The sequence below is a fragment of the Struthio camelus genome, chromosome 9, assembly GCF_040807025.1.
Source record: "Struthio camelus isolate bStrCam1 chromosome 9, bStrCam1.hap1, whole genome shotgun sequence".
In the NCBI taxonomy this organism is placed as follows: Eukaryota; Metazoa; Chordata; class Aves; order Struthioniformes; family Struthionidae; genus Struthio; species Struthio camelus.
Window position 1 is genome coordinate 32,034,635 of NC_090950.1, and position 22,633 is coordinate 32,057,267.

General features: G+C 42.6%; 1 protein-coding gene across 12 annotated transcripts in view; it reads left to right on the top strand.

The window, feature by feature from the left end:
- Positions 1-22,633, top strand: part of VEPH1 (ventricular zone expressed PH domain containing 1) — a 103,669-nt gene that overhangs the window by 39,924 nt on the left and 41,112 nt on the right. For 8 of the 12 annotated variants that reach the window (XM_009668493.2, XM_068954109.1, XM_068954108.1 and 5 more), the window contains 3 exons: positions 5,956-6,176; positions 13,701-13,910; positions 15,163-15,557. In XM_009668493.2, the coding sequence (XP_009666788.2) occupies positions 5,956-6,176; positions 13,701-13,910; positions 15,163-15,557 (826 nt within the window). The remainder of the gene's footprint in view (positions 1-5,955; positions 6,177-13,700; positions 13,911-15,162; positions 15,558-22,633) is intronic. The other 4 variants (XM_068954113.1, XM_009668494.2, XM_068954115.1 and 1 more) reach the window with 2 other exon arrangements.

The window sequence follows — 22,633 nt, forward strand, 5'->3', positions numbered from 1 at the left end:
GAAAATATTCCTTTGCACGGCTATTTTAATGATTCAGAATTGTCTCCGCAATGCTCTTAGGTTAGATAGTTGCACTAATTTAAACTGGGAGACTGTGGAGTGGGGGAGCCCGAGAAGAGGCAGGGAGGATCCGAGCTGTGGCCTTTGGGGCTGGGGTGCAGGAGTTTGAGGTCGGGAGGCGAGTTCCTCTGCGCTCCAGTTCGCTGGCACAGATGAACGTCACAGAGGAGTTGCCAAATCCCTACAAAACCATAGGAACTGAAAACATCGCTTGCACCCAGCATTAGTCCTGCCTGCATGTGAAGCTATATGGACACTGTAACCGTGTCTGAAAACGAGTTGATAGTTGTTTTAAATTGTACCTCTACCTGTTGAGGGAGCAGGAGAGAGCATATATGTAAAAATAGATTATTCAGGACAGGTCATGCTAAGAATGCCTTTTTGAACAAATAAAGGATAGAGATAAATGTGCAAATAGACATCACTTCCGTTTGATTTCACTTGTTGCAATAAGAGCAGTCGTTTCTCCTTTGGCAGTTAATTTTGAGTACGTAGGGCCATGGTGTTGGGCAGCAGGGGTCTGATCACTGGTGGATGCAGCACGGGAAGACACTGCGCTTGCTATTTCCACTGATCTTGAGCTTTATGTTCATTTAAAATGAATCTTATAAGAATTGAAAGCCTTTGATTTGGTTGTTTCTGTTGATGTTTAAAAAAAACCCAAAAAACAAAAATCAAAAAAAATATGGTGGAGACAGTGAGTCAGACGAAGTTTGCTGTTGTCTCTTGGCTTGCTTACTTCATCCTAGCAAAATTTACCTTTCACAACAACTGCAGCTGAGCGAGCCTGTGTCTCTGTTTGGCACTGCAGAGTTAGCATCTCCTACAAGCTTTACAGCCCACCCAGAGCCAATTAATCCCACTATGAGCGCAGCTGGGATTAGAACTCAAAGATTTAATTGAGATTATATATATTTAGCATGTTGAACTGGCTTCTCACGTGTGAGCATCCCTGAGGCCCCTTTTCTGCTGCGTTCTGCTACTTAAAATTGACAGAACTTATTTTACATTTATGTATATATATTTTGTTGATTTATACCCACAGTAAGCGTAAGCAAGCAACTAACTGGACGTACGTTGTGTTTCATATATTGTTGGAAAAAACGGACCACAGTAAAGTAGTTTACAGAGAAATGGCTTGCCGAACGCTTTATTCCTATGTTTTTTTTAATCTGCTGGTTTGTGCAGACCCGTAGAGCTACCGAGTTTTGCACACGCACAGCCTGTAAACCTGCAGTGGATAATTTCTTTCTAATTTATCTCTCGTGTTTAGTAAGTGGCCTTATGCCCTGTGTCACGTGCGCTATTTTTCTAGCGGGCTGTAACCCGCTGCCGTTACAGCGCGGCTCTGCTGCTGGGAGCGTTGCTTGTGCGCGGGGACGACGTGGATTTGATTTGTTTGTGGCGGGTTTCGTTTCGTCCCACTGGGTACTGAAAGACATTTATAAAAGCAGCATGAAAAGGGTGGCCAAGGTGAACTTTCCGGCGCGAGACAAATGGCTCCTTCCCTGCCGCGTTTTGCTTCCTGAAAAAAGATAGCCAAGTAACGGGGGGTCTGCCCCGACGGAAACGTCTAAGCGGCTGCGACTTGCTCGGCTAAGGAGAGGGGTCTGTTTCTGCACCTGGCCGCGTGCGCCTGCCGCCCGCCGGTTCGTGGGGCCTTCGTGCCCCTTCGGCAGCGCGGGACACGTTCTGCTCCCCTGGCTCGCTGGGGCGTTTTCACATAACGCGTTCCCTGCTCTTTCACGGACGTTACCGTTTACGGTCTTTCCCTGGCTTTCTCTCTGCGTTTGGCAGCTTCTGGTCGTGACTTTTGGTCTTTCGCCCCAAAGGCCTTTTTGGTTTGTTTTGGGGAGCTTGAATGTTTTGTGGCCGACGGTTTTGTTGAGGGCGCGTGGAACTGCTTTTGAGGGACGTTCGTTGGTCCGCGCTCGCTTGGGCGTGCAGGAGGCTGGGCACCACGACCCCTGAGCCCCTGCCGCGCTGGCGTGCCCGGTAACAAACTGGACCCAGATAGCCCTCCTTTCCCCTTGCGAGGGTTTTGTCCGCTTTACTCTAGCGGTTCCTTCTGCAGGTTTTGCCCCCACCGTATAATAAGCCAAGAGGCAGGTGGTGCCTGCAGGTCCTCCCATGCCTCGTGTATCGGTAAGGCTTCTTGAAAAGACCGGAAAAGCCTCCCTGAATGCTCCATGGATCCCACTGACATGTACAGCACGGCTCGCCGCTGTGCGGACCGTCAGCTAGCCTTAAAATGAGCAGAAACACATTTGGTGTCGTAAAAGCCAGATAGTTCTTAATGGTTCAGCATGTGAGTGATTAGTCCACTTGCAAAAAGAACTAAAATAATACTCTGATCTAAGTGTAACTGTTTAGCCACAAACATTATTGCAACCAGTTCTTTTTTTTTTTTTTTTAAATCAGGTCCGATAGAAGCATGTGAGCAGCAAAATGCCCTTGCCCACATACGTGCGCTGAGGATTGTCTCTTATCTCACAGCCCACTATGGTGATGCCTTCCTGAAAATGCCTGTTGCTGCTTTTCCCCCCCTCTTTCTGCTACTCTAGTGGAGCTGTGCTATACGTACGCTGTTAGCTGTTGCTTATAGACATGAGTCAACATCGGGAACCTCCTTTCAAGCCAAACAAAATAAGTGAGAAGTGAAACGATAATGGTAGCACTGGAATTTTATTTATTCGTGTTTTATTTTACAGGCAGGTTTACTTGGGGAAAAGAGGTGGTCGGGATGGAGGAGGGTTGGCCCCTTTTAATAGAGATTGCAGATATGAGCAGAAAATAGTTTCTGCTGGCTTCTAGAAGCAATCTCTTGTGCTCGTACTAAAATGCATTCTCCACCTTGGCCGTTCAGACAGAACCCCTAGAGAGAGGAGAGATTTGGCTGAAAATACATCCCTTTATTTTAAAGGTTGCCGTCTTGTTTATACACGCCACTTCTGTTGATGTCAGTGAGAGTCTCATGGGTGAAGCTGAAATAAGAACTTATCCCTTAATCATAAATTTGTGCTAAGCAAAACACCATCATGGGGCATAGGTCAAATGGGCATTTTAACATTTTTTTTTCCATAGCTGCATGTTTTGAAACAATTGGAAATTGGAGTTTCTTCTGAAATCCTTCTGACCTCTTTTATAGTCTCCTGAGCCTGATTTTGAGACAAAGCAAAATATTTTGCCCTACCTTGTTACCCATATTTTAAATCTTCACCTACTGGCAGATAAAGTAATACCATAAAACGCAAGAGATGCTTATGATAGACTATATGAATACACAACATAAGCATTCTTAAAATAGTAGTGGGTTGTGTATATCCAGATAGGCTTTCTGAATTTTTTGGGATAAAAATTGTGGCAGAGATAATAATGGCTTTCATGTTGAGCTATTTTGCTATAATTTTGTTTTGTAGAACAGTTACATATTATATTACTGGCTAGAGTTTATTGTTCTTTTACCTCACTCCAGGCGAGTAGCAGCATTTCAGCATGGCTGGAGACATTCCAGCTGGATCAAAGCGACATGAAACTGGTCAAAACTTCTCTTCCAGTTACGTCTGCTGCACAGTTTGTTTAGGAAACAAAAATGTGTTTTAAATGTTAATTGAGCCTGTGTTTATCTCTTGGAGGGTGGAATGTCTCCCAAATAAACTATTGAATATGTACCAGAAAGTCAAGCTCCTTCAAGCCATTGAGAAAAAAGATTGTTCCATCACACTACCCCATCCCAAACATAGATGTATCTGTAGTTTTTCCCCATATGGCTAAAGGGAAGCAATTTGTCTGATATTCTTTTCTCATTTATCTTTGTCATGGCACAGCACAGCAGTTCTTCTTTTGTTTGAAATAAGTTGACTTTTTCTTTAAAAAATGTCTCGCTTGTGATATTTAGGCAGTGTCCTGCTAAACTCCCCAGTGTGTTTTATGGCCCAGCTGTACTTGGAATTAAACTTTCAGCTATTTTTTTTTTTCTCTCCTGCTACATGGTCCCAGAAGAATACAGATAATAACGCTATTGCCCTGGCACATAACTTCTCCTTCTTCTCTGCTAGCTTGCGGGATGGAGAGAATTTTTGGTTTCCCTAAAGTGCCTTTGCTTGCGTTCCGGTAGAGGTCCTAAAAGCAAAAGCTTGCCTTATTTTTGTAACCCGCTGCTGCGAGCCGAACAGATTGCCCTCAGTGAGCCGTGCCCGTTTGCACCTGTGGAGGATCTGCTAGGAGCTACTGAGTTGATCCCTTCTTTGTCTGCTACTTTTCCCACTTTGACATTTTTCGGTTTGGGGAATCTAATACACTTAGGGCAATTATAAGAAAACAAAGGAACGCCAGTAGGTTTCCTTACTTCAGAGTTTGTATTTTAGTATCTGAATTTATTCACATACACACGCGAATAGTTGGAGCTGGAGTTGTTCGCGCTCGCCAGCAAGAGATGATAAGGTATCTTTGATTTGAATTTTTTATGTTACCATCTGAAACAACCGCTTTAATCCTAACTTGTGGGGGACGTGATCTCACTGATAAATTGGCTAGCAACGCTTTTTGCCTGCAGTGGACAGGTCGGACTCGCGATACGCTGGCAATGGTTGATATAACTGTCAGCAGCTTATCAAGCGTGATGAGATCTTGAAATGAAATCTCGTGCGAAATTTCTCTTTGTTGCGGCGTTAGTCATGGTTCTAATCTGAGTGTTGCTCTTAAATGAGCTGCTATGAAAACACAGGCTCTCGGTGGTTGACGAGGTACTTGAACAGCAAGCCATTAGGCCCTGAGCGTGGAGAAGGCGCTGAAGCCGTGTGAGTGGCACGGCGAAGGCAAGGCTGACGACCACCCCGGCGCACGTGGCTCTGCGGGGTGGCCGCTGCCGTCTGTGTGACGTTGAGTCAGAAGGAGCCGGGGTGAGTCTGGGTAGCACCAGTGAAGACAAGCTCTTAGGCAACGCACCAAACGGATCCGAAAGGGAAGTGGCGACTGGGAAACTCTGTTCTGAACACGAGGTGTTCGCTTAAAACTTCTCAACTAGCTACTCGTGACAGTGAGTGGCGTATGCAGAATTCGCTGTAAGTGCCTGCTAACCTATGATTATTTGCACCCATGGTGTGGAGGGTAACGTGGACAAAGCAAAAATCTGGAAATAAGCCTATTAATACAATGAGGCTGTAACACAGACTAAAAAACTCAGATACTGTCATTTGTGAGATGCAGATTTCCACAAGCCAGTGCGGACCCGAGCCCCAGAGACTTCTCAGGGCTGAGGTGAGCTCTCGTGGCACGTTGTAACGTGCTTGTGTCAGTGCTGATGGCTCGGAGAACTTTATGTGCAGCAGGTAAGTTATAAATATGAGGAGAAAGGCTCTAGGAAGGAGAGAATTTGTGACTAGGGCAGCATGTGTGAGACCTTGGACCACTGTGAGAGAGTCTACTCGTCACGAACAGCACAAGATATAACACAGACAGGGCAAGGGAAACTGAGGTATAGACAGGTGAACTAGCTTGGCCAGGCTTTGATAAGGCCTATCAGAGACAAAGACGAAAGTGGGATCTGGTCTGCTGCTGGTGCCCTAATTGCTGAACCAGGCTGATACAGTGCCCTTAGAGCAACGCAGGGCCCTCAAAGTGTCTATGGTCTCTGTCTCTAGGTTTGAGTAGCAGACAGGGTGTATTCAAAGCTAGGCCAGGTTAGCTAATAGAAAGAGCGAGAAATTTAAAGTCAATAGTACACAAAAATAAACACTGTACTTGATGCAGTTGTCTTTTTCCTAGTTGTTGCAAGATAGCTGTTATTCCCTAATGGCAGTGTTTTAATCAGCAGCGTACACACAAATTACCCTTGCACAAACCAACACGGAATGCATTTGTTTAAAATTGTTTTTATGTCCCTGCGTTGTCTAGGAGCAAGCCAGAGTATGTCTGATGCATTTGGTGAACCAGCTGGCCAATATGGAGCACTCGTTTCACCACGTTGTTTTGCTGGAGATCAAGAATCTCACCGACACCTTCTCCGGCATCTTGGGCACCCAGAGCAGAGATATCTACCGCATGAGCAACAGTTTCACTGCCATAGCTAAGCTTCTCATCCGACAGCTGGAGAATGACAGCACATCGGGAGCCGGGTAAGACTAGTTTTCATATGATAAAGGGCCGACTGTGGCGGTATGAGGAGGGAGAGGCAGTGTGAATTGGTATCAAGTATATTCAGGTTGCGATGAATGAACAATCAGCTGTAAATAAGATGGTCTGTGGTTCCTGTAAGTGGCTAAGTTGCCATCTTCGAATTCATCTCGATAGCCCTCTTGTATCATTCCAGTACTTAGTCAGCCACTGGATTACCTTATTTCTGGGGTCAGGTAAGCGTACAAAATGGTTTACAGATACGTAATAGAGAACATCTTGCAGAAGTAACTTAAATACACAGTTCAAAAGCTGGCATAAGCATGAACAACACCAACACATAAACCTATAGTTAAAGGGCGGCAGTAAAAATTGTAGGTGCGCTGCAGCTAGGCATCACATGTCGTCTCAGGCAGAGAGATCTCTGAACGTCATGCAACGGAAATTGTCATTTGGCGCTGAAGAATAAGGAAGCTATTGACGTTTTCACACCTATAAAAGAACGGAAAGAAAGCCGCATCTCAGATAAGTAGAGTAAGGCAATCTCAGAAGCTTCAGTTAAAAGTCAGTCAGTAAAGTCAGACTACACAATTATCACAGAATTTCTTCTAAAAGATAAGCAGTAAAGCCTGCCAAAACAATGACTGGCATAGCTCCATGATGAAAGTTTGCTTAAAAAGTCTGGAAAAGTATTTTCAAACTTGTACAAAAAGATGTTCTGATCATTCAGCTTCGTTATAATAATTTGTACCTTAATATTAAAGCATTGTGAGCATTGCCGCATTTGTCACAACAGGAATATAAGCGTTATTTAAATATGTGGTACAGTAGTCCCTTTTAGTTAGGGGGAGCCTTATAATTAGCACTGTGTATACTGAAGTAGGTCAGGAGGACGCAATGGTGTAGTAATTCTGTGATAAAATTTAACACAGATGTCAGAAAACTCATAGCTGTGAAGGATAGCCTTGGAGACGGACTTGTAGAGTTGGAGCCAAAACACTGAGGTCATTTGAAAAACAATTAGTTGGTATCCTGGAGAGAGTTAAAAATGAAAAAGGAGAGCGATCCTGACATACTGACTCATTTTAAAGTAAGGCTATAAGAAATGTACAAACTTCACCTGGTGGCAAAAATCTCGGCTGAAATACAATGCTCAGATCTCACTTTTATAAAAAGTTTTATTGAAGACAGTGAAAAAGCTTAAGTGAAATGACATACGCTTTTTCCAAGCAAGTTAAGTTCAGCTAAATTAAGAGTATGCCAGTTGTCCCTTATTTAAGGGGGCCAAGAAGAAAGGAAGAATGTCATGTATTATGGGAACAAGAATGAAACAGAATAGGAATTGAAGCTTTAGAAATGAAGCATAATAATTATCCATGCAGGCATTATCTGCTAAAATGCTGAGCTATTCCTATTCCTTGTTATCCTTCATGCCTTATATTATCATTAGAGCTGATCAAAAAAATAGGAAAAGTTTTTCATTAAAATTCTATTGGCATATTTCCCCATTTCTGTCTAAAATTATGCTTTGTTAAGGACTTGATTTGCTGAGTAGAAACTGCTCCATCCGCATGTGTGTACGCTTACATATGCAAAATGCTATTTTGAGTGGAGAGTCTGGGGGGAGGAAATGATAACACTGCAGTGAATTTTTTCAGAAAAAGTCCTTATTTTCCTTCAGAGAAAAAACTTCTGCTGATTATACTAAGCATGAAAGGAAAAGACTTTCATTGTTTGCTTGTTTTAATTACATTTGCTTCTGAGTGACGTGTTTGAACATAGCCATGCCTGTAAGTGAATGAAAATGCAACTGTTGTTTTTGAAATGTAAAAGTTGCCATGGGGTTAGGGGACCAAACTCTTAATAGTAACAGACAGGGAAAACGCAATGAAAATGCCAAAATGTCCTAGGCCTTCAGTGGAGTTGCTCAGGATTTATTCCGTTTGAAGTAAGAGCAGAACGTGGCCTTAAGTCAGCAATGGAAGGAATTCGGAATAGGAGGCCACCACACTGTGGTGGTGGTGGTATTGTTTTTTAACATTTATTTGGATAAACTGCTGCTTTTATGAGACTTGGATAGTCCATGTGATAGAGCTGCTCTTGCTATGAGGCTGGTCTGAGCGTAGCCAGAGGTGAGAGGAACGAAAACCTGTTACTCTTTGATGACAATCTGGGTGATGAATTTTTGTCTCAAGCTGCTTCCTGCTGGCTTGATGTCTGCCTGACCCACAAAGCTGCCTCAGTGCAGCGGCAGGGCCTGAATCCTTTCGGACAAACCGCTCTAGAATTATTTCTTTTTCTCCATCTGCCGCTTAATTTCTCCTACTTCATCTGCCTAATCCTCGGTAGCTCTGGTTCCCGCTCTTCTTACAGCTGCAGCCCGTTTTTGCTGTCTGAATGACTTTTGTGCTGAAGGGATGTGTAGAGAAACACGAGGGGTTTCCCGCAGGAAACGAATGCAGTTTGGGGTCGCAGGGTGTTAGGGCATGTGGAGGCAAAAGGTAAGAGTTGAGGGAGATGGATGTGACACGAAGGAGGAGGAAGGACGTACTGCAATTTGGAGTCAAGCCTTTAAAGTGTGTTTCGTTTTTATGCGGGTGAGAGCCCTGGGAAAAGGCAATAGTAATGAATCAGTCTGCAGCGCGGTAAGGCGCAGTAAAGACATCCTCCGAGCAAATGACATCTATTTTTCACGGCGTATCAAACTGCACGCGCAAGCGAGCCAGATAGATTTCATATCTGTGTCAATGGAAGGATTTCCCTCTGTTTCCGCGGCGTGTAGCTCAAACGTGAACGTGGCCACTTCAGCTGCTGTTGACACGTCTTTCAAAACATGGCTGGAAAAAATCACAGAATAAAACACTGATTTTTCACAGTTACGTTTTAGGGTCATCTTTGATTTTGCATCTCAGGCCTATGTCAAACATAGTATCAGCTATATCAGGCAAGAACAACTATGAGGCAATAGTTAAGACTAAAATAAGAGTTTTGCATTGATTTAGGTGGACTTTCTTTTGACATGTCCTAGCATAAGTGGGAGCAGTCCAGATGCAGACATGGAAATATACTCAGCAGCTCCAGAGCTGCTATGATTACTGAGCTGCAGTGTTTTCTAAAAGCAACAATTCAGAGTATTTGTGCTATGAAGGGAAATCAGGATTTGCAAATGTGTGGCTGGATTATAACCATTCCTTTCAGAAACATGTGTTTACATAAGAAGAAACTGATTTCTTCAGAGCGATTGCTGGCTTGGTATCATTTGACACAGGGAGTTTTGCATGCATGTAGTGGAGAGTATAATTAAAACCATGTGATACTCTATTAGTATTGCCCCTTATTGTCACAGAATTGCAGGTTATTAGTCTCAGAGGTGCTTTTTACGAAAAAATACAGAATTTTAATGGATTGATCCAATTCGCTAGAAGTCTAGTGTGACCAATTAAAAGAAGGGAAGGAAGGAAAGAAAAGGAAAATTTAATGACACTTCCAAGCCCGTGTTCTGGGTAAGAACAAAGTATAATATAGGCTATACCCCTTATTATTGACTTTAACGTAGTGGCTGGATGAAATTATCCTTTCTCCTTAAAGGAGAGGGTAGGTCTACATATGGCTTCATTTAGCATTCATTTGCAATTCATATGCCTTTCATTTTCTATAGTATTTGTCCTTCTTTAAATCAACATTTGTAGTGGTGAAGAGAGCTGTAATAGTATCGAGACTTTCATATGTTGATGAGGGACTATAGGGGGTTTTAATTCCGTGCTTTAGAAACAGTGCAGGTACCAAGAAGGCCATCTGCACAAGGCAGGCGTTCCCGCTGCCGCTCAGCCCGGGCCCCAGCTTTCCTCCCAGGCACCACGTGCAGCGATGCAGGAAGCAGGAGCAGGAGAGATCTGCTGGCCCGTTCAAGATGAGCTGAGTCACCCAGGCATACTCTGCCATGGGCCTTCATCCTGAGTGACCTGCACGTACAGAGACTGTGAACTGCGTTGCAGCTGAAGTGTCTCAGGATGCAGTCTCCAATTGCATGTAGTACCTCACCCTTGAATGTTATCTGACCGATTATGTTTCCATAGTCGGCTGTTAGCAATATTTGGAAGTTCTTAATAGGCTTCCTAACTGTGAGCCTGAGTTTTTGAGATCCTGCTGTCTTTGGAAAGCAATCTCTCTGTCCCCAGGTATCTGCCGTTTGCCTTCTTGAAATCTGCACTTCCATCATATTTAAGGAGGTGATTATGTCTGCATTTGATGAACCACAAGGACCTGCACTTGATCCGTTCGTGTAACTTCCATCCAGAGTTAAAGCCCTGGAAGCAATCACATCTGGACTGTATTCTTAGCAATTTATATTTGTGCGTGCTTGTTTCCCGTTTTAAGCCCCTGGCTGGTGAGGTTGATAACAGTGTTGGTGGACTGGGGAAATAGTCTTCAAATTAAAATATCACTCTTGACTTGCTTACCTGTATATTTAAGTCTCTACAGAGAATTTAAAAGCAAAGAAATAATGAGTAGTGTAGTACCATCGAGATCTTTGCAAGCAAGTCCTTTATGATTTCACAATAGGTTTCTGCATCCTTCTCCTCCCAGCAACAATCTGGGCTTTGGTGTAAGCTGATCCTACTCCAGCAACCTCAGCAATGTACTGAGTGGATTTTGCCAAGATTTCAAACAATAGTTTATTTTATTGTTGTTGGAAGGAGAGGCCAGCAGAAGGGCCTGCCAGGCTTCCAGTTGTGCGTGGGGTGTAGGCGTCATTGAATGTTTCACTTGGGTTTAGTCTTTTTGCTTCATGGGAACTGGTTTGAGTGCAAAGCGTGCACAGGTGAGAGAGAGAGTGGCCTTCCGTGGGGTTTCCTCGGGATGAGCGTTGTGCTTTGTTTAGCCACTGAGGGCATGACCAGTTGGGCCAGGCCCCGTCGTGTCCACTCAGTGGATCAGAACTGAGGTATTGTAGGATTTTGCAGACTGCTGGGTAGTGATGAGCCATGTCTTTACTAACTTACTGCTCCCTTACGTAAGGCAAATAGATTTTCTTAATCTGGTTGTCTAGCAGAAGCATTCGCCTATATTTCCTGCAAAATCCATCGACGGTACTTCGGGTTAGGGCTCAACCGGAGAGAGCTGGAAAAAAAGGTGCTGTTTTAAAAGCCCATTGTTATTTCAAAATGTCATAAGGGCTTGCTAGTTTGGATCTGTCAGTCATAAACCTCATCAGTCCGTCAGCCCCCTCTCTGTAGCCAGAGGGTTTTATGTGTATATATGTATGTAGCAGTTACTTTAGCGAGTGCTTAGCTCCCACAATGAGAGCACTGTTGAGAGGGATTTGGGAGTGACATTATTCTAATAAATTAAATCTTGTCCCACATCTCCAGAAAGATTTGTCAGCAAAGGTCATACTGAGGGTTTTTATTACAGAAGAATATCTTTTGTCAAAATGTTCTGCAGTGTTAATATATTGCCTGAATTAAAAACAAAACAAGACAAAACTTGCGAACTCTCTGGAGAAATACCCTGAACTTCCTATATCAAAACAAATGAAAAAACGCGTTTGGTGATGCACTATCCTTGGTGGTTGTTTTCTAAACATTCTTTGTTTCCACAATTGGTAATTTGCAATATTTGCAGATTCTTAGTGGGCTTCCCAACTGTGAGCAAGACTTGCTGAGATTCTGCTGTCTTTGAAAAAGCAGTGTTTTAAAATTCTCGTCTGTAGGTTTCCATACTCATACTTTACAGATATAGCCATTCAGATGTTTCCTTCTAGGGAAAAAAACCCTAGCAAAAATTAGTCAGAGGCAAAATGAGCTTGTTTTAGAACTGTGGGTAGAGTTTAAAAAATACTGCCAAAAAACCCTTAATTCTGTAGGGCATTTCTGATTCTAATTGCAAAGTTTCTGCACGCTGTCCAGATCAGACTGACGTAGCCTCTGAACATCTCTAGGATGCAGTAGTTGATTCTCCCTTGCATTACTGTGGGCAGTTGCGATCTTGTGATTGCACAACACTGGGAGTTTGGAGGGAAAGCGTGCCGTTTTCCATCCTTGGGGACCAACACTGGCCCGGTTTTTGCTAGCATTTCACACCAGCCTCCCTTTCCTTTTGCCTAAAAAAACACCCTTTGTGGTTTTTGTCTTTGTACTACCTTAGTGATTTTTTTTTCTTTTTTTTTTTTTTTTAAAAACCAGTAGCTGCATAGTTGTGGGAACAAGAGGAAGCGTGCATGATGAGCAGCAAGGCTACCAAGCGCTCCCACTCACGTAAATCCTCCCCAGAAAGCATCCCTCTCCAGAGGGAAAGCAATAACAGTGCTTTGGCCGTAGTATTCTGTTGATTCATTGCGAAATTCCATGCTTCTAGCTAGTTAAATGGCCAAGCTGGCATTTTCAAGTGAGAGTACATATACCCTGGATAGATTCAGGCTTCTGGCCTAATATTCAGAGGTCCCGAGCCCCCGCCCAGGGCTCACTGCAAGTGGGGAGCAGGACGGGAACCCAGGAGACTCCGTTCTCGGGAGCACTGCCTGCAGGCGTGCAGCCCTCCGGCTGAAGACCCCTCTAGGAAACCTGGCTTTGCCAAGGGGGTCGCTCCGCTTCAGCGCACAGTGCAGCCCCTCCGCTAACCTGCGAGCAGCCCTGTGCCTTCTGCTGGCGAGGGTCTGGACACCAGAGCCTTTATCCCGGGACTCTCCTGCAAAGGCTTTCCATAGTACTGCTGCCCCTCCGGCTGAAGACAACGTCTTCCACTGATCGTTGAATATCCTAATCGCTAGGGAGCTCCTTTCAAGCAGCAGTACTGCTGAAAGCAGGTTTATTTTTGTCCTTTAAGATTAAAAGCTTCTCTCCTATTTGCTTTAAGGTTATCTTTGAGTTTTACGTTAGCAGACTACATATTCTGAGGCTATTGTAACACTTTAATTTGAATTAAAACATCTTGTCCTGCAAGTAAGCTCGTTTTAACTCCTAATTTTCTTTCTGTTTTGCTGAATTTCAGTCACATTACTTAAAACTTTTCCTGAGCCTGTTACTTCCTGTGCACTGAGTTTTAAAAGATGTTTTTCTTATGCAGAGTACAATAATTCAGTAGAAACTGCACATACCTTTGTCAAACCTTTTAAACCACAGGCTTGTAGAAACTCTGCAGTTAGCTCTGCTTTTGGTTCATGAAAATAACGTAGCACATCACTCTTTAGTGAGCTTGGAGGAATGGTTTAAGTTCCATTTAAAAAAACTTTTCTCCAAGAGATTTTCCCACGGGGCTGTCAAGAAAAAGCGTTGTTTTCTACCTATGCAGATATAGCACATGCGACTTGCAGTGGTTTCAGAGAGGTTCAGTGTTTCTGATCTGTGTGACAGGGACACTGAGCTAAAAGATGTTTCTGAAAATGATTAATCAGCCTCTAAGAAAATCTCTGCTGAAACATAACTATTTCACCAGATATATTATGTGGGTCAAAGGCTGAAATGCAGTGTCAGCATCACCGTGAGCAGAGTGTGCCAGAGTTAAATCTTTGCTTTTTACTTCTTTAGGACAGAAAATGATACTGAAACAGAATCTCCTGTACCTTTGGATGATTTAAAATCTGTTGTGAATAGAAATGAAGAAGACGAAAAGCTACAAGTTAAAATACAGGCTTTTGAAGAAAAAATAAATGTTGAGAGCAGTACTCCTGGCTCTGTGCGCAGGTACAGTTTAGGCCAGGTTTCTAAAGAAGAAAGGAAGGATATGAGATTTAACAGGTATGGTTCTACAAAATACGTGAGTGGTTTTCATGAATATCAGTTTTGTAATAAAACTTTATCCAAACATTGAGAAATCAGTGCTGTTGTGTAATACCTGTGGGCATCATAAGTCTAATTTTAACCAAGTCTCATATCCATGAATTTAAAGGCTGGATAAAATCTTTCTAAATTATTTATTTAACCTGCTTTGTGCCCTAAAATAGCATGAGAGAGAGGAAACAAAGAAACATACAGAAAGTGCTAGAAAGGAAGATACAGATACCTCTCCTGGGTATTTTTGCTGGCAGAATACGTCAAATATTTGAATTACATTTTGTACCACTTATGCTGCATACGTGCTGTGCTGAGGTAAGCGCAATTGCCATGGGATCTTTGAGCTCAGGCCCTGCTCAAAACAGTAGCCCGCACCTTTTGTTAGGCCATTGGTGCCCGAATCTGCCATATTCCCTACTGTAGTGATAACTGGAGCCTTTGGGCAGTTGGCGTGTCACCTTCTCTGCTGAAGCTTGGGCAGGGGCATTGCCACTTGTGTACTGTTCTCCTCTTCAGTGAAAAACATACATTCACTGTCCCTTCAGCTGTCTCTGCAAGTTCACACATCAAATCTGTATGTTTTTCCTGTTCCCCGAGGTGCCTTTGAGAAATGAAGTTTTCTTGGAAGAAGGGATACTGAGAAAATGAGTGGGTGGAGAGCATCGCCTTTCAGTGGTGTTTCATCAATGCTTAGCACTTTGCGTAGTCATTTAAACCCACGCAAATCAAAATTTCTTAGTCACTTCATTTCTAGCTTCCCTACTCACTCTTCGGGGACTCTCATTTTATGCTCAGCATATAGGTACAGGAGAACTGCAGGCTGAATCTTGGTTCAGATTAGGTTCAGTTGGGCGGCATTTTTATGATGTGATCGATACAGCATATACGCCAGTGCTGTGGTTGTAAGTGTAAGTCAGCCTATAGGCAGGTTGACTAGTTCCTTCCGTGGCATACAGATGTTGTGATATATGGGTATTATTTGGTTGCATTTGCTTGTTAAATCTGTGACTTGAGCTTTGTCATAGGAAAAGCATATTTATCAAAAGGTGTTTTACCTCTAGCTAAATTAGCCCCAGATTCTTCTTTCTGAAACAGCTGCGTAGATGTAACTTGGGAGAGCATGAGTTTGGATGATTTTTCTGCCTGATTGTTCAGCGCGTTGTGTTCTATCTTACCTCTATTGCAAAACATTTTTCCTTTCCTTAACACTTTCCAGGTCCAAAAGTCTTGCTTTGCATGCAGTCCGCATGAAGGTAGTAAACTCAGACAATGGACAAGACCAAGAGAACGGGGACATAACTGCTGGTATCTCCTTTACTGAGATCTACATTAGCCAAGAAAATGATAAATTGCCTTTTAGTGTTGATACTGAAGAAATACACCTGGGAAATTCTTTGGTTTCTCACCAAAATATCGATTACACAAAATCAGAAAATCTGCCAGAATCTGCTAAAGAAAAGGCCCATGAAGGAAGTACAGAGACAATAAAGAATCCTGTGGAATACCAGGATAAGCTCTACTTGCACTTAAAGGAAAACCTGGGTAAAGTGAAAGCATATGTCATGGAGATGGGGAAGAAAATTCCTATCCCCGATCAGTGTATTATTGAAGGTAAGAGGTCTGGAGTTTTTTGGATTATGAGAACTTTAACATAACAGTGAAAGTCATATCACAGGATTCAGGCAAATGGGCAGCCAAGATCCTCTAACACAGAGCTCGTGGATGGGGAGGAACATTGTTTTTATACGACAGTGTCATTTATGAAAGGCAGGATTCAAAAATCTTTCAGGACTTTTGTTCTTTTCCTTCAGAGACATGGTGCAGCCTCACACATCCCAGACTGCCTCGAAAGTGATCGCGATGATTGGTTTTTGGCTGTCATACAGGGAACCAAAACTGAGCTCTCCAGAAAAGAGCATGACTGTCACAAAGTGAGCTAAAGAGCCATACTAGTTAGCTAGGGTTGTCAAAACCTGTGGGGCATGTCTGCAGGTCAGGTGCAAAAGGGGAATGTGCCCTTTCTGCCTTTCTCCTTCTGGCTATGAGCCAGCTCCAGGCTGTAAGTTATGGAGCTGTGTTAAATGGTCTTGGAAAGTTGGGAGTGCAACTGACTACACATATCATGGTTTGGACTTGACCACGTAGACATATATGTGAATACAAAGAGGGATTTATAGCACATGCTGCTACATAAGCCTCCTTCTTCACCCGTTGAGTTGGCCTACCAGCTCTGGGTCTCCTTCATTAACATGACATTATTGAATCAGTTAACTTAAACAAGGTACACCAGAGGTGATGCAGGTCAAGAATCTCAGGTCAGCATATTCCACGCCTGATAAAAAGCTCCTTGAAGGCAACAGAATGAGAAGCCTGGTGCTCTATTTTGGGTTGGAGCCTGCCTCAACAGTTCCCCTGAGGTTGTTTAATGTTTTCTGCTTTCATCAAGGGTGGATACTTGTTTGCAAGTGTGTGAAAGCTGATTATGTGGGACTGCAAGATGGCTCTTTATTACTCTTCTTCAAAGTAAAATTTTTTAGGTTGTGTTGTGAGCTTCTTGCTTACACTGAGCAGCAGTCACTTAAACATGAATCTACATGCATCTAACCACTTGGTGGTAGTTGTGAGCGATTTATAGTCCTACCCTTCGAGGTCCACATGGAACAATGAGTAGCTGACTCAAATTAAATTAATTTCCAGTCACTTAGGATGTCATCTCTTAATGCTACATAAAATCAGTACCTATGTCCGTCAAGTATCTTACCAACTGTCTGTTTACTTTTTCAATGGTCAAGAAGTTGACAAGCAGTTCTCACCCATAAAAGCGATACAAGTATGTATATAGAGAGAGATATTTTAAAAGCTTATTTTTGTGCAGAAATTTCTGAGAAAAACCTCAAAGGTCGGGTTTAACTGTTTGAAGTAGAATTGGTAGAATTCTATTTGGTAGAATTAGAGGTATAACTTTTGCTGCATAAAATTACAGGGGAAACGTGAGAGTGAACAATCTGGCTTGAAGAGCTGAATGCTATGTCCTTGCTTAAATTGAATATAGTATGCTGAATATTTTTAAATATATTGCTCAGTTTCCTTTCTAAAGCACCTAATATGATCATGTTATAAGCATGTAGCTATTTCAAAATTCATTCAAACTATTGTAATTTCCTGGAAGTTCTCAACTAGCATTCTTAAGGAAATTCTTTGAGTAAGGACACATGTGCAGAACGCGAAATTTATGTGACTCATTTTAAATACATTCAGAGAAATGCAGTCTGGCTCATTACGCAGGGGACAGCTTTGTTAATATTTCAGATATTAGATAAACCACTCAATCAAAAGCTTGACAGTTATTGGACTTCTATGAGTCCTGCCATACCGTCAAGGCTCATTCAAATTTATCTGTTTTCCTTTTTAAAGAAAATGTTTAGAAAATATTAAGATATTTAAAAATGTATATAGTTGGCTAATTTTATGTTGGCTTTGTGGGAATTTGTTGATTTGGAAATTTAATATGTAAAAGACGGTGGCAGGGCGCAAGGAATAGGCACTTCAGAGCAGTCTCCCACCCTGAAATAGAAAACTTGAAGGAAAGAATGACAAGATGTGTTGCAACAAAATAGTGCGACAGTCTGCTAATAACGGAGAGTGCAAATTTGCCAAAATACCACTTCATTAGAGTCTTGCCTTCCCTAGTCTTTTAAAATGTAGCTTATATATAAAACATCAACAATGAGTTAATGTCAGCTGTAAGAATTTCTAATGAATGATGGGCCAAATTTTGTCCACTTCACGCGATTCAAAATCATGCCTGTGTTTTTAATGTTGTCTAACCTTTGGGCAGACTATGTGTGAACATGGTACGTTCCTCATCTCTTAAAACTGAGACTGGATGTCATCCTAAAAAGTATGCTGTGATGACATACTGGCTACAATAGAAGAAACTTGCATGCTTTTTGACGCATCGAAAATCAGACTGCATGGCTCCTATCAGATCTGTGAGTAGAACTACGAATAAGAGTAAGAGCTGTAAGAGTGGAAACCAGGAATTTGCAGAAGGTTTTTCAGATACTGAGTAACTAGCTTACGGAATGACAGGTGGCATTCAGTTCATTGCTCAGCAGCAGACAAAAAAAGCAAATGACATCATTATGTCATTGTCTAAATTCATTGAGGCCTGAATCTTGAAGGACAAAGTAGACCTGTCACAGGGAAGGGTTACAAGGATAATCAGGGACTTCCATATGAAGAAAAATGAAATGGACTGGGACTGCACAGTCTGGAAAAGAGATGTCTGTAAAATCATGAATGAGGTAGAGAAGATTAATTAGGAGTGGTAGCTCACTGTCCTTCCTAATACAGCTACTGGAAAGCATACAGTGAAGTTGTCAGGAAGCAAGTTCAAAATATACACAATAGGTATCTCTTAACATGAAATTAAATGGCAGAGCTTATGGCTACAGGTCATTGCATATGCTGAAAGGGTACTTGCTTTCAAAAGTGATTAGGCAAATTCATGGATTAGTTGCACTCAAGGGCTATTAAAAATAGTGTCACCTCTGACTCTGGAAATGCCTGAGCCTCACCTCAGCATGGAGGTATGAGAGGAGTAGAAGGGAAATTATTACTGTATGTTTATCTCGTTCTTACACGCCTCACTTAAACTTCCCTTTCACTCATCCATTGCTAGCTAGATACTGGTGAGATTTTCTGACTCGAATCAGAGTTGCCATTCCAACATTCTTCTATAACGTGACCACTGGAGGGCAACTGCTTATGGAGTGACGTCGTTTTATTTGATCCATTTATATATTGGAGAGCCTGCCCTGCAGATACTGCAGGAACACTGACGGAAACTGAGGGAAAGCAAGGAGAGTGCTCACAGGCCAAGGAAACATGATTTATTGAAAATATTGGGTTGCTTAACCAAAAAGGGAAAAAACTGAAAGAGGGCATGATAAGTTTTCAACTGTGGGTAAGACAGTAAAAGGAACAGCGCACGCTGGACAAGACAAGAAATAGTGATTTAGAATGCCATTAAGAAAGATTTAGTTTAGACAGTAGAAAAAGCTCTCTGGTAGAACTACAGGAATGCATTGCCCAGGAGGTTGCGGAGGACTTCTAAAAGCACATTAAACAAAAGTCTATGAGGGCTGACGTTGGCAAGGCAAGACTTATAGGTCTGACAGATCTGAAGAAGCATTGGTGTCCTGCATAATATGTTTGTTTTTTCCAAGTACATTAGTTGGTCTAATAACAGATTTTACTTCTTCTGAGCTTTGCCTTATTCGATCCTTAGACCATCCTTCAGCTATACTGCTACTCCAACTGGGATGTCATAGGTATTTTTGACTGTGAGCATGTGTAAGGGGATAGAGCTGATGACCACTTGAGTCCCCCTGCATGTTTTTCATTATATCCTCTGCTCTGTAACATTGTCTGTATTTTGCATAGTTTGTTGGGTTTTTTTGCTATTGATTCAGACATTTGGTATGTATTTCATAGCCCTTGCAAAATATTTTTGCTTGGCAGGGTGTGTTTTGCAGTCTCCTTGTTGATTTATAAGCTCATTCAGTGCTGTTTCTCAATCTCTATGGACTATAATACTTCTTTATCCTATATTTCAAAATTCATTTATTATTGAGTTGAGTGTTAGATTTTACAGGTTAAAAACTGTGAGGGTGGATCCATAGCCAGTATAAGTTGTCAGTCTGCAACAGTTTATTTGAAGGTGCCTCTATCCACTTTGAAAAATTGACGTGTCCTCAGGTCTGTTGTCCCATGTAGTATTTATTATTTTAGAATGCATGTGTTTCAAGCAGAGGAAGGTTGTGAATTGAATGATGATTGTTCAGCAGAAGCAGTAGGGCTGCTGGCTAGAATGCCTTAGACTAGGAAAATGGCCAGGTTGAGGGTATTCTGAAGAACAGACAAGGTACAGCAGCTTACCACATACGTGTGAACATTTGCATAAGTGAGTCTTTTGGAACGAACACTGCATTTTAATAGAGGGCTTTAAAGGGGGCAGAAGGAAGGCATCCGAAACCACAAAAATCTTTCTATTTGAGCTTGTTTCGGTTCAGGGCTCACACTCTGGTTCAGTTCCTGTTTAGCTTGAACCAATTTACCCAGATTCACATCTCTACCGTGCTTTAAGATATCTGAGACATTCTTTTATATTATGTTCATCACTTCAATCCTCTTAATCCTGTGAATCTTTTCCTTGAAAAAATTGCCACCGTGTTTGTCAAATGCTTTAGCTTTCATGGAGCTAAGCAAAGTAGTTTTCATCAGCTCATATTTTTCCAGTTGGTCTGTGATCTTGTATCTGATGGCAGAGGCCCAGAGTGGTGCGTCTGTAATTTCCAGAATGCTCTCCAGGTTCATTATATTACTTTTTATGTAAGGCAGAATGTTTTATGTTAGGCAGCAATTCCACCACCTCAATGTCCTTGGAGTTCTAGTGATTACAAAGGAGGACCCGAATTTAAGAACCCTGTGATGCGTTTGCAGTTTCTCCGCTGGCAGTATGATTGCCTTTTAAGAGATCCTTTATCCTTTCTGCTTTGCTGTGTGGCACTTTCCCCATCTGGGGAAACAGGGGCAGTAATGGTTTCAGTAGGTTGCTTTGAAAATGCCTAGGTGAAAGACGAAATTCCAGGTTTAGATGTTATTGGTGTTGTGACCTCTCAGCGTCAACTTCAGGAGTGCCACAGCGATCCCTCTGGTAACAGACGCCGCTCTCTTTTACGTGGTTTGCCACTGATTACTCCTCCATCCGGCCCAACGTTCTCCAGCATCTGACGGCCTCCATCTGTTCCAGCCTCGCCAGTTCTCACCTTGAACCCTATATGTCAGACGACTTTTGACTTATTCTTCTTGTTTCACAGACGCTTAGGAGTTACAGATCTAGCACAGGGCCTGTGCATCCTGTCTCTGGGAGTGGCTGCTGCCAAATGGTTCATGGACAGGAGTCTGTACAACTGCTGTTGTTTGTTTATGATTTGAGGGCAGATCCCTGTTTCCCTTCTAATTATATCCGCTCTTTAAATAGCTGGGACAAAAATGTCACCCTTAATGCCTACAGTGTAAACCGTTAGAATTAACTGAAGTGTTGAGTGAGCCATCAGAAAGAAAACATTTGACAATATATGTATATAGAAGATACTGAAGGATTTGCACATCTCTAGCCTGCTTGACCCCTCCTTTAAAAGGATAGAGCTCAGGGAGATCTGATGCATCATTCAATTCTTGGTCACTGAAGCCACATCAGAATCAATTTCAAAAGGCAATGCCATTCAATGAAAAATAATATTATAATCATTTTGTAGTAGTAAGTCATTCCTGGATCCTTGTTGCTCTATAGGATGAAATATAAACAGCAAACAGTTTGTCGGATTAGTGACAGGACTCTGAAAAAGGAGGCGGCGGCAGGGGAAACAGGTTGCAGTATGCTGGCCCTAAATCTGGTTGTTATTATGTTTTATGCTATACTGAGAGATAATGGGTACCATATGATGGAGTAGATGGAAAAGATCATTGCTCCCCCGCAGTGCTTGCCTCTGCACCATTCTGGTAAATGTAAGCATTCCATAAGCCAAACATTGATTTAGAACATATGAGCCTCTGCTAATTCAGTGTGACCACAAACTTACATAGACTCAGGCCAGTGTTTCCAGAGATAACTGGGTTTTTGCTATGCCAGAAAATATTAGTTGGCATTTTATTATATAGAACTGGTATTAACTTTCAAACTCATCCCAAATGTGAGAATACACTGTGGAAATGGAAGTGCTGACTCACAGAATGGTGATCCTGCTTGCAGTGATCTGGATCATCCAATTCCAGAGAAATTCCCTACTCAACATGGAGTGTGGTAGCAACGTGAACGCACTCATAACTTGATGCTCTCTCGTATGTGACAACAGCAAATCATGTGCCTTTTGCATTTAATTTGGAAGCATCAGTTTAAATATTGAGAAACAAACTGATCTCCAGATGGGCTTTATGTGGTAGCTGATAGATCCTCTTTGAGGATTTGTTATCAGTCTCCCAGGGAAAAAACCCAAACCAAATAACTTTTACTGCTGTGATTCAGAAGGTGGGTCAGACCAGGACGGACCTACATATTCCTCCAGAAGCTTTCGCAGCTGCCAGGACATCTCTGCTTTGGCTGCTAGACGTAGCCCCTGTCTTTGGTTTAAGAATCGGAGAGAAAAGCCAGAGTTCACCAGGAGAGTGGTCAGGGTGCAGGGAACAAATCCTAAGAGAATGAGCGAGGTGGTGAGCATCGGATGTGTGCCCTGGCACGGAGGAGAGGGGTCGGGCAGCCGTCTGCCGGCGCCGCGACCTTCCTGCTTGCTGATCAGAGGCAGCTAAGGGCTGCCACAGAGGGAGGCAGGCGGCTGCAGGAGGAGGACGCTTTTCCTGTGCCCTGCTCTCCTACGCAGGCCTATCGAGCTCCTTACAGTTTACACTTCTTTGCAGAAGCGCTTTTGCTTCTGGAGATGGCACAGAGTGATGGAGATTACTGCTATACCTGCCCAGATGGCATCAGCTTTTCGTTACCCTGATGGTAAAGGGAAGGAAGGAAGAGTATTTTGTAAAGTTAGCAAAACTATATGTTCTCAAAGGTGGCTTTTGCCACTCAAATTCGCTGAACTCAGTGTACTAAGTGCATTGTTGTGGCTGTC